Consider the following 14831-nt stretch of genomic DNA (forward strand, 5'->3'; position numbering starts at 1 on the left):
TTCATATTTTTAATTTTTTTATTCATTTTTTTAAATGTTTTTATTTTTATATTCTCTGTATTTTCCATTAAAATTTTTATTTATTTATTTTTTGTTTAAAAGCTTTTATAGTATTTCAACCAGACTATGATTAGAACTAAAAATAAGTTAGTTTTTTTACTTTTCCTATTATATTATATTATATTATATTATATTATATTATATTATATTATATTATATTATATTATATTATATTATATTATATTATAATAAAGAATCAACATAAATTTTTTTTTTTACTAAATCAAAGCCATATTTACTTCCTTAATACATGTTTGTTGTCTTATTGGGAATGACTAATCTGTTTGTTATTACAAGAAAGAAGTCTCTTGTACTTACCAAGGCTGTATTGTTTTGTTAAGAAATACTGGAAAATCAGTCATATTGAGGAATATTGTAATATTGCAATTTGAAAATAACTTTTCTATTGTAATATATTTTAAAATATAATTTATTTCTGTGATGCAAAGCTGAATTTTCAGCATCATTCCTCCAGTCTTCAGTGTCACATGATCTTCAGAAATCATTCTAATATGCTGATTTGCTGCTTTTTTTATATAATTATTAATGTTGGAAACAGTTGAATATTTTTGTAAAAACCATGATAAAAACACCATTTATTTGAAACCGAAATCTTTTGTAATATTCTAGATGTCTTTACTGTCACTATTGATCAATTTAATGTGTCCTTTCTTTTACTAAACTGACCCCAAGCTTTTGATCAATAGTGTCAGAAGCTATTGGATTGCCTTTTCTTCCATCTAGTGGTCACTTGAATATTTGCCAATGAAAAGCTGATTGCAAGCAGTAAGGTTCTGGTTTTATGATGAGCATTGTTAGTTCAGACTCATCTGAATGTCTCTGTGTCTCTTGCAGGTGCTGGGTTTGTCTCAGGGCAGCGTGAGTGACATGTTATCCAGACCTAAACCCTGGAGTAAGCTCACTCAGAAGGGCCGCGAGCCGTTCATACGCATGCAGCTCTGGCTGCTGGACCAGCTGGGTCACGGACTCAGCTCACTGTCCGGCCACAGCCACAGCCACAGTCACAGTCAGGGTCAGGGTCAGTCATGATCACCAGCACTAACAACACATCCTAAACATGGCTTCATCTCTGTAATTCCCAGAAGTAGTTTAGGTTTAAATATTAATTACTATTACATAGTAGTCATGATAGAATGTTTAAATAATATCTTTTTTTATATTTTATATAATAATATTCTTTTTTTCCTGTATTTTCATTTAAAAAAAATTTTTTTTACAATTTCACAATTCTCTTTCATATATATATATATATATATATATATATATATATATATATATATATAAAATCGATAGCCAGAATGCACTGTAAGTCGCTTTGCATTAAAGTGTCTACTAAATGCATAAATTTAATTTAATTAAAATTTTTACAAAAATTATGAAAATGTCTAATATAAATTATAATTATTATAATAATGTTTCTAAAACATCATTTATAGTATAAATTACAATGATTTTGTATTACAATGAGAGAAAAAAAATAATTGGCAAAGTGCTGAATATGTTAAAGTTAGGCTTTATTTACTGTATGCAAAATACAATTTCTTATTTCCTACACTGCAAAAAAATATTTCTTAGTATTTGTGTCTTATTCTCAAGAATAAATATATACAAATTCTTAAATCCATTTACATTTACTTGAGAAGCAAAATTGCTTAAGTTATTAATTATTGGTTTCTTAAAAAAACAAAAAACATTAAAATTAATACAGTTTATGCTTAAAACATGAACAAATATTTGGCAGTGGGTTAAGAAAAACAAACTTAATTCAAGTTTTATAAATAACACGTCTGTCAGGACAGATAAGGACCCAAGAGCGGATGAGGCTGAAAATGGTAACTTTATTAACAGAAGGAACGTCCAAAAAAAAAAAAACCCAACTCTGGAAAAAACTCAGTCTTAACTTCCAACTGCACAGCGGGCAGGTCGTGCGCTCAGCATGCAGGCAGTATCAAGGTCAAAAACAGTCCAGGTCGAGAACCAGAAGAGCAGTCCGAAATCCTCTGAGGGCAAAGCACACGTTACACCAACCGGGCAGACAAACCAACGAGCGTACTGACCAGAAAGGAGGAACAGGACAGAACCGAAGCCAAACTCCAAAACATCACAGAACACACTGACAAGGAGGAGTGAAATCAAAATAATAAAAAAAAAGAATAAATAGGGTGAGTAAGAGCCTAGATTGCTGAGCGAGATCAGCTGGCGCTAGAGCGAAGGGAAGAAAATCCAGAGAAAATATATTAAAAGTCAAAGAGAGAGAAAAAATGGAAACAAAACGAATACAAGTGTAGAAAAATGAGTAGAAACAAAAAAAAATTTAAAAAGTAAAAAAAGGAAGAAAAAAGGACAGATCATACCCGAGTCCTGACAGTACCCCCTCCCCCAGGAGCGCCTCCCGGCACCCCGAGGAAGAAGGCCCGCGTTGGTGAAACTGGTCGATGAGCGAGCGGTCCAGGAAGTCCCAAGCAGGAACCCAACATCTCTCCTACGGACCGTACCCCTCCCAGTCCACTAGGTACTGATGTCCCCGCCCACGATGTCTGGAGTCCAAGATTCTCCTAACCTTATACGCAGGAGAACCATCAACCATAACAGGAGGGGGGGGCGACAGGGGAAGACACAGTAGGGGAATGGGGAGAACGCAAGACAGATTTAACTTTGGACACATGGAAGACAGGATACACACGACGAAGAGAATTGGGCACCCGGAGACAGACCGTCACCGGGTTGATGACCTTGGAAACACGGTATGGTCCAACGAACTTAGGTGCCAACTTTCGCGATGGGACCCTCAGTGGCAAGTCCTTGGTGGAGAGCCACACGCGTTGTCTGCAGACATAATGAGGCATCAACCTACGGTGGCGGTCTGCGGCAGTCTTAACGCGTCCCCTAGCTCGGATAAGCGCCTCCCTGGCACTCCTCCAGGTGCGGCAACAACGCTGAACAAAAGCCTGAACTGAGGGAACAGCTGCCTCGGAGCCCTGGGAAGAAAACAGAGGAGGCTGAAAACCCAGACTACACATGAACGGGGACATACCTGTAGACGACACCGGTAACGAGTTGTGAGCATATTCTGCCCACGCGAGTTGATCACTCCAGGAGGAGGGGTTATGGGATGCCAGGCAGCCGAGCATCCGACTGAGATCCTGGTTGGCACGCTCGGTCTGGCCGTTGGTCTGTGGATGAAAGCCTGACGACAGACTCGCGGAGGCTCCAATCTGACAGAACTCTCTCCAAAAATTGCGAAACGAACTGGGGCCCCCTGTCAGAAACCACGTCCTCTAAAAGGCCTTGAATCCGGAAGACGTGATCAATGACCACCCGGGCCATTTCTTTAGCCGAGGGGAGTTTAGGAAGGGGAACGAAGTGGACCGCTTTGGAAAAGCGACACACTACGATGAGAATTACAGTATTGCCACTGGATGGAGGGAGTCCAACCACAAAATCCAGGGCAATATGGGACCAGGGGCGGGATGGGATGGGAAGCAGCATTAACAGACCAGCGGGAGGAGAATTAGAAAATTTATTTTGAGCACAGACCGGACACGCCCCCACGAACCGGTGTACATCCTCCGCCATGGCAGGCCACCAAAACCGCTGGCGGATGGCAGCCAGCGACCTCCTCACTCCTGGATGGCTCATGATTTTGGAGGAGTGACCCCACTGGAGAACAACGGAGCTAACTGACTTGGGCACGAAGAGCAGACCCGTGGGACACCCCGACTCCCCCCTGTGCTCATCTGACGAGCTTCTCGATTCCCCAGGTAAGCGCCCCCAGCACGCACCCCGGAGGTATTATAGTGTCGGGGGGCCGATCGCCTGGAGAAGCGAAAAGACGTGACAGCGCGTCGGGTTTAGCGTTCTTGGACCCGGGTCGGTAAGAGAGGGTGAAGTCGAAGCGCCCAAAGAAGAGCGCCCACTGAGCCTGTCTGGCGTTTAGCCGGCGTGTAGACCGAATGTACTCCAAATGTTTGTGGTCAGTCAACACCAGAAATGGAATGGCCACTCCCTCCAGCCAGTGACGCCACTCCCCCAAAGCCAGTCGAACCGCCAACAACTCGAGATCACCGATGTCGTAGTTTCGTTCTGCGGGAGACAAACGGTGTGAAAAAAAGCACAAGGATGCAGTTTGTTATCTAAGGACGATACCTGGGAGAGCACGGCATCGACACCAACCTCTGACGCATCCACCTCAACCATGAACTGCGGGGAAGTATCTGGAGTCACCAGGATGGGGGCTGATGTGAATCTACGTTTTAATTCATCGAACGCCGCCTGACCAACAGAAGTTGACTTTGGTGGAGGTTAGCGCGGTCAGAGGGGCCGCCACCTGCCCGAAGTTCCTGATGAATCGCCTATAGAAATTGGTGAAACCCAGGAACCGCTGTAACACCTTGCGGGAATCAGGTGCCGGCCATTCTGAGACGGCCCTCACCTTCGCAGGGTCCATGCGAATCCCCCCATCGAGATGATGTGTCCCAAGAACGAAACTGACTGAACGTGGAACTCGCACTTCTCCGCCTTAACAAACAGCTGATTCTCTAACAGCCGCTGAAGCACCTGTTGGACGTGCTGGACATGATCCTGAAAAGAAGAGAAAATTAAGATGTCATCCAAATAAACGAAAACGAATCTGTCGATCATGTCCCTCAGCACATCGTTGACAAGTGCTTGAAAGACAGCTGGGGCGTTGGATAAGCCGAAGGGGGGAACCCGATATTCAAAGTGCCCACGAGCCGTGTTAAACGCGGTCTTCCATTCGTCCCCCTCCCTGATCCGCACTAGATGGTAAGCATTTTGAAGATCCAATTTCGTGAAGAACTCGGCCCCCTGCAAGAGATCGAAGGCCGAAGACATCAACGGCAGAGGGTACCGGTTCTTAACTGTGATGTCATTCAACCTTCGATAGTCTATACAGGGGCGCAGAGAGCCATCCTTCTTCTTCACGAAAAAGAACCCCGCTCCGGCCAGAGAAGAAGAGGGACAAATAATACCGGCTGCCAGAGAATCACTTAAATCACTTAAATACTTCTCCATCGCTTCGCGCTCAGGCGCGAAGAGAGATTACAACCATCCGCGAGGCGGAGAAGTACCAGGGAGGAGATCGATGGCACAATCATACGGTCGGTGGGGAGAAAGAGATACAGCCCGGGACCTGCTGAAGACCGCCCGCAGATCATGGTAACAAGCAGGAACTCGAGAAAGATCCGCCTCCTCCTCCTGTAGGGAAACAGAAACAGACCGGGGAGAGAGCAGGCAGAAGGCAATGTGTATGGCAATATTGACTCCATGACAAAACTAAATTGTCTACCCAGTTAATGTTCGGCCCGTGACGAACGAGCCAAGGATGACCCAATACCAAAGGGACAGACGGAGATTTACAGACTAGGAATCTGAGGTCCTCCCGGTGGTTCCCGGAGGTAAGAACACTCACCGAATCAGTGATCCGAGATATCTGCATAAGTGGCTGGCCATCGAGTCCATGAGTGACTATAGGTGACTGCAGGGATTGGATGGGTATAACCTAGAACGTGCCCATTCTTCATCAATGAAGTTGCCCTCTGCTCCTGAATCAACGAGTGCTGAAGCCTTAAACAAAGAGCGTTTAGTGAACAGAGACACCGATAGATGAGTGCGTGACCTGTGAGTTGGGGAAATGGCAGTACCACTCAAATTATGCGAACGAGCAGCCTTAGCAGGACAGGAGGCTCGGTGTCCTTGAGCCGCGCAATATAGGCACAGACCCTCCAACAGGCGGCGCTGTTTCTCCTTGGGCGTGAGGCGCAAGCGATCCACCTGCATAGGCTCACACTCCTCTGCACTCTGGGATGGAGGGGCGAACGTGACTGGCTCGGAGTCTGCTCGAACTCGACGGCGTAGCTCTCTCCTGGCGTCTATGCGGAGGGACAGACTGATCACATCATCCAACTGTTCAGGAACCTCGCGGGCAAATAGTTCATCTTTGACTGAGTCATTGAGACCCTCTAAAAAACGAGTGATAAGGGCCTCGGTGTTCCATCCATAAGTAGCGGCCAGGGTGCGGACCTGCACTGAGTAATCTGCCACTGAACGTCTGCCCTGTTAAAGACGCGCTAACAGTCGGGACGCCTCCTTGCCAAAAACAGACTGATCAAAAGTCTTAATCATCTCCTCCTTAAAAGAACTGAAGTCAGAACAGCACCCGGCCTGTGATCCCCATACAGCAGTACCTGAGAGCAGGGAGATGACATACGCCACCTTGGAGACATCTGATGCGTAGGTTCGAGCTTGTAGAGAAAACACCACGCCGCACTGAATAAGGAATGCTTTACAACTAGTAGGCTCACCGGGAAAAAACATGGGGGGGTTATTCACTCTCGGCTCAGAGGAGAAAGCGGACGGGAGAGGCCCGAAGGCGGTGAAGGGAAATCCTCTCGAGTGAGACGATCGAGTCGACCCACCAAATCCGCGATTTGATCCAACAAGGCGTCTACAGAGTGACGGGTGGAAGACAGTTCCATCTCGTGACGCCCCAACATCACTCCCTGATGCTCCAAGGCCGACTGCCAAGTTGAGCCTTCCGCTGGGTCCATTCTTGGTCAGTGTGTGGTGTCAGGACAGATAAGGACCCAAGAGCGGATGAGGGTGAAAATGGTAACTTTATTAACAGAAGGAAAGTCCAAAAAAGATTGCTGAGCGAGATCAGCTAGCGCTAGAGCGAAGGGAAGAAAATCCAGAGAAAATATGTTAAAAGTCAAAGAGAGAAAAAATTGAAAAAAACGAATACAAGTGTAGAAAAATGATTAGAAATGAAAAAAAAATATATAAAAAATAAACAAAGTAAAAAAAGAAAGAAAAAAGGACAGATCATACCCGAGTCCTGACAACGTAATTTTAAGTCTTACCTCACTGGCAGATTATTATTATAATTTTCTTGTTTTAAGCATAAACCCTTTTAGTTTATATTTGAAATATTTTTGTTATCCTTTCATAGACTTGGTATTGCACAGTTTTAGTGTTTTTAAATTTATGCATATACAGTGCATTCAGGCTAACAGTTTTTACCTAACGTGTTCCCTGGGAATCGAACCCACAACCTTGCGCTGCTAACGCAATGCTCTACCACTTAAATAATAAAAAGTGTTTTGACTGTAATAATTTTTCTAATCTTTGGTTGTTGGTTCTCAGATAAGAGCCCCATGACGAGCCACTCGTCCCCGTCCCCTCCTCCGAGTCCCGAAGACGGACACCCCAGCGTGACCCTGGAGCCTGTGAGTCTGGCGCTGGAGAGCAGTAAAGAGAACCAGCAGCCGCAGCACACCGAGACCCATGGAGGGAAGAGCACACTGGGCATGATGGTCCCGCAGCAGCCTCACACACCGCTGGGCATCCAGGAGCTGGTGGCCATATCCCCAGAGCTGGACACATACACCATCACCAAGAGAGTGAAGGAAGTGCTGACCGACAACAACTTAGGTGATTTACAGCACGCCATACACAGCACAAAATCAGAAAGAGCTTTATTCAAGTATGCATGCTTAGACAAGGAATTTGTTTTAGTGACATAAGCTTCCAGTGCACAGAGACAACAACACAAAGACAAAAAAATATAAAGAAAAATATTGCAAAATAAATAACTTGTATGAACAGCTGTGCTATAGATGGTAATGGAAAAAAATCGAGTGAGATGCAAGGATGTACATCATTTTTACACTGTATGAATATCAGCATTTTATTCTATGTAAAATGAAGATTTTTGACAAGGTTTGGGTACTTTTGTGCTCCGCCAAGGCTGCATTTATTTGATCAAATGTTGTTACTTATAACTAAAACTATTAGAAACAGTTTTCTGTCATTAAAATGATAATTATTTTTAATGGTCATGAAAACGAAAGTATTATGCAAAACAGTTTCAAGTTCAGCTTCACTCACTGTAGTGCTTAAACACAATAACTGTTTGTTTTCCTGCATTTCACTAAAAAATAAAGTAATGAGTATATTACAATAGTTAAAAAAATTAAATGATGAAAATGTGTAATAAAAATTACAATAAATAATATATTATATTATAATTTTGTATTACAGGGAGAGAAAAAATAATGATTTTCAGGTAATTATAGTTCTGATGGCAAAATGATGAATATGTTAAGGTTAGGCTTCATTTACTGTATTTTATTCCATTTGAAATGAAGATTTCTGACATGGTTTTGTTCTACGCCAAGGCTGCATTTATTTGATAAAATGTTGTTACTGATAACTAAAACTATTAGAAACAGTTTTCTGTCATTAAAATTAAATTCTTTTTAATGGTCATGAAAATGAGTATAAAGTATAATGCAAAACAATTTCAAGTTTAGCTTCACTCAATTTTCTGTCATTAAAATGATATATATATATAAAAATATATATATTAGATGACAAATATAACCTTGAGAAGTTGAATGATAAATAGAAACATTGCCTTCATTAAGTAAAAATTAATTAAAGCTATAAGAAGTGTATAATATATATATATATATATATAATATGACAACATCATGTAACAACATTACTAAAACTAAAATGAAAACTGAAAAAATTAAAGCTGGTTCAAAATTTCAATAAATACAATAGTATTATATACACTTATTAGAGCTGTATGAATAAAACAACATGAATATGACAGAATGACTAGAACAAACTAAAAATGAATGCTAATTTAAAATATTAAGAAATACTATAATAGTATGCACTACCAATCAAAAGTTAGAATAATATGGATTTTTTTATGTTTATTAAATAAATCTCTTGTGTTCAGCAAAGCTGCATTTATTTGATCAGAAACACAAAAAAACAGGAATATTTTGAAATAATGTTACAAATTTAAATATCCATTTTCTATTGTAGTTTATTGTTAAACTGTATTTTATTTCTGTGATGCACAGCTGTATTTCCAGCATCATTCCTCCAGTCTTCAGTGTCACATGATCTTCAGAAATCATTCTGATATATTGATCTGCTGCTCAAAAAACATTTCTGCTGCACAATATTTTATGGAAATACATTTTACATCAGGATTTTTTAATGCATAGAAAGTTCGGGGTGGGAAGAAATCATTTATTTGAATTAGAAATCTATGGTAACATTATAACCGTTACTTTTGATCAATTTAATGCATCCTTGCTGAACAAACGTGTTAATTTCTAAAAATAATAATAATAATAATTGAATAAAAAACTAGTGTAAACAAAAAACGTTCATTGTAATGGAGAGTTTGAACGGATTCATGTTGAATGTAGGATTCTATGGACTGGAGGTGGATTGGTAACTGTCAGTATATATGTATGTGTGTGTGTGTGTGTGTGTGTGTGTGTTGATGCAGGTCAGCGTCTGTTTGGAGAGAGCATTCTGGGATTGACTCAGGGTTCAGTGTCTGACCTGCTGTCCAGACCGAAGCCGTGGCACAAGCTCAGTCTGAAGGGCCGCGAGCCGTTCGTCCGCATGCAGCTGTGGCTCAACGACCCGCACAACGTCGACAAACTCAGAGACGTCAAGAAACTGGAGAAGAAAGGTGAGAGAACAGACATCGATTCAGTTCTTCACTGATTCTGTGCCCGTTCAGCTTCTAGATCCAAATATTAAGACATTTTATTAATGAACTTGCTTTAAAATAGTGAGATCCAGTGCTATTTATAAGCTAATGTTGTTCGATCTATTAAAAATCATTTTCTTTAATCGAAATCAAGCTTAAAATTAAAAATAAATATTAGAATACTGTATAACTTAAAAAGCTGAATGAAAATTACTAAAATAATAAATAAAATAAAATAAACTCTACTTAAAATACTAAAATTTCAAAAACTGAAAAATTAAGCTATATAGAAATAATATTTTAAACTGCTTTTATTTTTACATTTTTTGTTTTCTTTTGAATTGTAGCAATTTGGCTTTTTTATTATTTTTATTGCATGTTAAGTATTACTGTTTTTTTTTTGTTTTATTAATTTTAAAATTAAATTTTTTATTCATTGTGTTATACATTATACGACCGTTTTTTGTCCTAACTTTATTAATAAATTGTTTATTTTTCAGTCAATAAGTGGATTTGCTGAATTAAACATGCAGTGTAGTGAGATCCAGTTTTAGTGTTATTTATATACTTTTATAGTATTAAGTATTTGCAATTAGCTTTTGTTTCTATACAGTCTATATGATGTTATATGCATTTGTCATTTTATTATTATTTTTAATATTTCTATATACAGTAGCTTTAATGAGTTTTTATTTGTTATAGCATTTCATCTGAAACTCTTTTTGGCATTATATTACATATGACCCACTTGCTCTGAAGATGCAGATGATCATAATTTGTAGCAAGTATTAAACTGCTGTTAAACAGAGTGTCTTTGGTTTTGTCCAGCGTATCTGAAGAGGCGATACGGTCTGTTGAGTCCCGGCTCAGACAGTGATTCCCTCGGCGCTCATTCAGACTGCATCAGTCCAGGTCTGACCCCGCTGGAGCTCTGCCCCTTCAGCCAGGCCAAGAAACCCCGCGTGGTGCTGGCGGCCGAGGAGAAGGAGGCTCTGACGAAGGCGTATCTGCAGGAGCCGTACCCCTCTCAGCACACCATCGAGATGCTGGCCGCCCAACTCAACCTCAAAACCAACACCGTCATCAACTGGTTCCACAACTACAGGTGTGTTCTGCTTTTTACCTGGTAAAGACTGTGTCTGAGCTCTTGTTAGTGTTTGAAGCTTTGAATGGGAGTTTGGCTCCCCCTGCTGGACAACTGAGGAGTTTAAAATAGAAAGACGAGAAAGCCCTGTAACTACATCTGTACTGTGGCATGAACTTTCCAACATACCCCCAAAATAAACAATTCTTAAAATTACACCTTTGTTCCCCCCAATCACTAGCAGAGCACACCGTGTATCCCATTCAATAAAACACCCTTTTATAGGTCCAAAAGACATTTTACTAATAAATTTGATTTAAAATGTTAAAGACAATAAGTGGAAGTGCTGAGAACTAGGATTATTTTAGTGTTATTGATATATTATTAATATTTCAAATTTGCTGTCATTTTTATTTTTATTTTAGGTGATGTTTTAGTATTTTTATTATTATTTTTTTATATTTATATTTTAGTTTTATTAATTTAAATATTTCAGCTTAAACTGATTTATTTTCTATGCCATGTTTTTCAGACAATAACTGAATTTTTGTTGAATTACACATGCAATGTACTGAGATCCTGTGTTATTTTACTGTTATTTATATACTACAGTATTTAATGATATTTTGAATTAGCTTTTATTTTTATGCTTTTAATTTGCTTATTTAATTTTGATTTGTTTTTATATATTTCATTAGAGTTTTAATTAATTTTTAGTTTAGTTATTAATTTTCTATTTAAACTTAAACGTGCATTTCAGTTATTTTTTACTTTTAAGACAGTAACTGGATTTACTGAATTACACATGCAATACAGCGTTATTGTACTGTTACTTATATACTATTATAGTATTTGATAATATTTTGATTTGCTTTTATTTTTATATTTTCAGTTTTATTTTTAACCTTAGTTTAAGTTATTTTGTTATATGCTGTTTTTTTTATTTAAATATTTCTGTATAGCTTTAATTCATTTTTATTTTCGATTGAATAATTGTAGCATTTCTACTTATTTCAGATACAAATTTCAGTATTTATATTTAATTTTATTTCAATTACTGATTTTTTTTAATTGTTTTAGTTGGCAATAACAACACTGATTGATCATGTGTGACACCAATGTAGCATTCTGATAAAAATAAAAACAGTAAATGTATTTCCTCTTTGTTTCATCATCATCCTTTCAACAGGTCTCGTATGCGGCGAGAGGTCCTGATGGAGGGTCTCCAAGACAATGACACTGACGCCGAGCACAACAACTACTCCCCGCTGACATCCCACAGCCCTGTATCTGACCGCGATGACAGGAAGCAGCCCTCGGCTGTCCGCAGCCGCCCTCTGAGCGCCGCCCCACGCCGGTTCACTGTCAAACAGGAGACCAGTGAGCCGGATGAAGACGAGGAGCTCCGTCTGCAGCAGGCCAAGTGCTTTTCAATCGGCATCCAGTTCGCCCAGCTCAAAAGCGACCCAGAAACACCCCAGCACTGCTCGCTGGGCGTCAAAGACGAGGAGCCGCAGAGGAACAGCCATGAGGGCGAGGAGCTGGAGAAGTCGCCTGAGGATCCCGTCAGCTTCAAGGCTTCATCCGAACCGTCCCGGGGCAGCCTGGAGGTGTCACTCAACTCGCCCTCCGCCGCGTCCTCGCCCGGCCTCATGATGTCCGTGTCCCCCGTCCCGTCCTCTTCCGCCCCCATCTCCCCATCACCATCCAACCCGCCGGCCACGAACCACCATCACTCACCCTCGCTCAACCCCAAACTCAACAAAAGCACTCAGAGACGCAACGAGAAGATGGCCAACCTCAACAACATCATCCATCGCCTGGAGCGGGCCGCCAACCGTGAGGAGACGCTCGAGTGGGAGTTCTAGAGATTCACGCTCTGTAAGAAGATCATAAGCGTCAGATCTTTATAAACACATTTTAGGTATTTTAATAAAGTCACTTTGGATTCTGCGTCACAGCACTAGCTGGTTTTGAGGAGTTAACGTAGCAGTGTCATGAAATGCACACTGACGACTTGTAGATTGCCACTGGGTGAGATTATTAAATAAAAGACCTCTGTCTTAAGCCATCAAAAAGCACTACTTAATAAAAAAAAAGAGAGAGAGAGACAATGACCAAATTTGCTAATTTTTGAATAGCAGTTTTTCAACTTTTGTCTGTAAGACGGGACAGCGGAGTCAAGTGACGTGCGACAGCTTCACTCTGACCGAGGGATAGTCCTAAAAGACTCTAAATAGTGAACATTGCATATGTATTTAGTTTCTTGGTGACATGTTTTGGATCTTTTGTTATACAAGCGTACAACGTGTGATTGTGTGTGTTGTAGAAGTCGTCTGCAATAGCCTTCACTGAACAAGATGTAGCATGGAACATCATTTACCCTCTGTTTCCTCTCTAGATAGTAACCTGTGATATACTTGAGCGATACTATAAAAAGAGAAAAATGGCAAAAACAAGAGAAAAGGAAATGTAAAAAAAAAGTTGGTAAGACGGTAGATGCATTTTTGTTTTTGTGAACGTGTCATTTTTTTCTTTTCTTTTTGGTTAGATACTTGGAGGTTTTACACCAGAGCTCTTGTGCACAGTTTACACACTACAAAAAATCTTTTTCATATTCAGTTTTGTTTTTTCAGTTCTAAACATTCTTAAATCGAGATGCATTTACTTGAGAAGCAAAAAATGTTCTCTGATATAATTAAGTGATTTTTTTTGCTTAAAACACGAAAAAAAAAATCTATCAATAGAATAAGAATAAGAATCTTGCATTAAATCTTGTTTTACATCATTTATCTTACACCCATTGATGTTATTTTTCTTGTTTGATGTTTTTTTTAAGAAAACAAGGCTTAATATCTTGTCATTTTGCTTCTCATCTGAAACATTAATGAAAATTAAAAGCTATTTTTTGCTTAAAACAAGAAAAATATTTATCAATGAGATGAGAAGATCTTGTTTTGCCTTTGATGTAAATATTTGACAAATTTATTTTCTTACCACATTGGCAGATTTTTTTCTTGCTTTAAGCATAAACTTGGTCTTGTTTTCCTGTATAAACATACTTAAATCAAGATTTAAAAAAATTATAATTTAAAAAAATCATCAAAATTAAATAAGCTTATGCTTAAAACAAGAGAAAATATGTCAGTGTGGTAATAAAAAAGAAAATTTCCCCTTTGAATTTAATTTATTTTTCTTTCCCCACTGACTGATATTTTTTTTCTATAAGTGTCAGAGACATCATATTTTAAGTTATTTTGCTGCTCAAATAAATGTATTTTGATTTTAAAACTTTTTTTTTTAATGGAAAACAAAACAAAAATACTGAGTAAGAAACAGATTGCAAATCCTCAATAATTCATGGCACATGTACCTCACTGTCTCGACGAGCTGGTCTCACACAAACAAACACAATGGCCGGTGCACCTCCTGCAAACTCCAATGTCAGAAATATACTTTTTGACCCAAAGCTTTGGATATAATTTAAGCCTCAAGGAGCACCGACTGGTGGGGTGGGATAGGTTTTCATGGGGAATTGTTTGCATGCATATGTTTTAAACTGATCAGTGATGCAGTGGTGGTCTCGGGGTGCCAGGAACATGCCGTACTCGTCTTCTCATTCTTCATCCATCTCTCCGTCTGTGTTTGCTCCTGCATGAGAGTCGTGTGTCTCTGTAAACCTCCTCCAGCCACCTCCTCCCAACATGACGTCTGCTCCTCATGAGGACGGTTCCTGTGGAGAATGACTACGGCGGTGTGACACTTTATGTTCAAGTCATTTTATAATTATTAAGACCTATTTTAGCAGGGAGTTTAAAATAAATGCACTTAAAATTGAAATATGACATACTGGACATCAGATGAAAATCTGTTTTATTGTGCTTTAATTGTTTATTTCGTATCCCATGAGCACTTTGTCTACTTTGCTGTATTTTAGTGATTTTGATACTTATTTCCAGGTGCTCTTTCTACTGCAGGAGAAGTTTTACTAAAAGGCCAGAAACACACTCTGTGCAAGTGCTTATGTGAATGCTTGTTCAGTGCATTCAGTACAAACATCTGAAAATCCTTAAATCAAGATACATTTACTTGATATGCAAAATGACGTAACATTAAGTC

The 14831-nt window shown here is 39.5% G+C and overlaps 1 protein-coding gene across 1 annotated transcript in view; it reads left to right on the forward strand.

Annotated features, from left to right (window-relative positions):
* LOC132114959 (homeobox protein cut-like 2) overlaps positions 1–13298 on the forward strand; it is a 157733-nt gene extending 144435 nt beyond the window's left edge. The window contains exons 18-22 of the mRNA XM_059523361.1: positions 916–1093; positions 7246–7533; positions 9419–9607; positions 10457–10733; positions 11902–13298. Coding sequence (XP_059379344.1) covers positions 916–1093; positions 7246–7533; positions 9419–9607; positions 10457–10733; positions 11902–12580 — 1611 coding nt within the window. The 3' untranslated portion in view covers positions 12581–13298. The remainder of the gene's footprint in view (positions 1–915; positions 1094–7245; positions 7534–9418; positions 9608–10456; positions 10734–11901) is intronic.
* Positions 13299–14831: the final 1533 nt, after the last annotated feature.

This window comes from Carassius carassius, chromosome 34, assembly GCF_963082965.1.
Source record: "Carassius carassius chromosome 34, fCarCar2.1, whole genome shotgun sequence".
Classification (NCBI taxonomy): domain Eukaryota; kingdom Metazoa; phylum Chordata; class Actinopteri; order Cypriniformes; family Cyprinidae; genus Carassius; species Carassius carassius.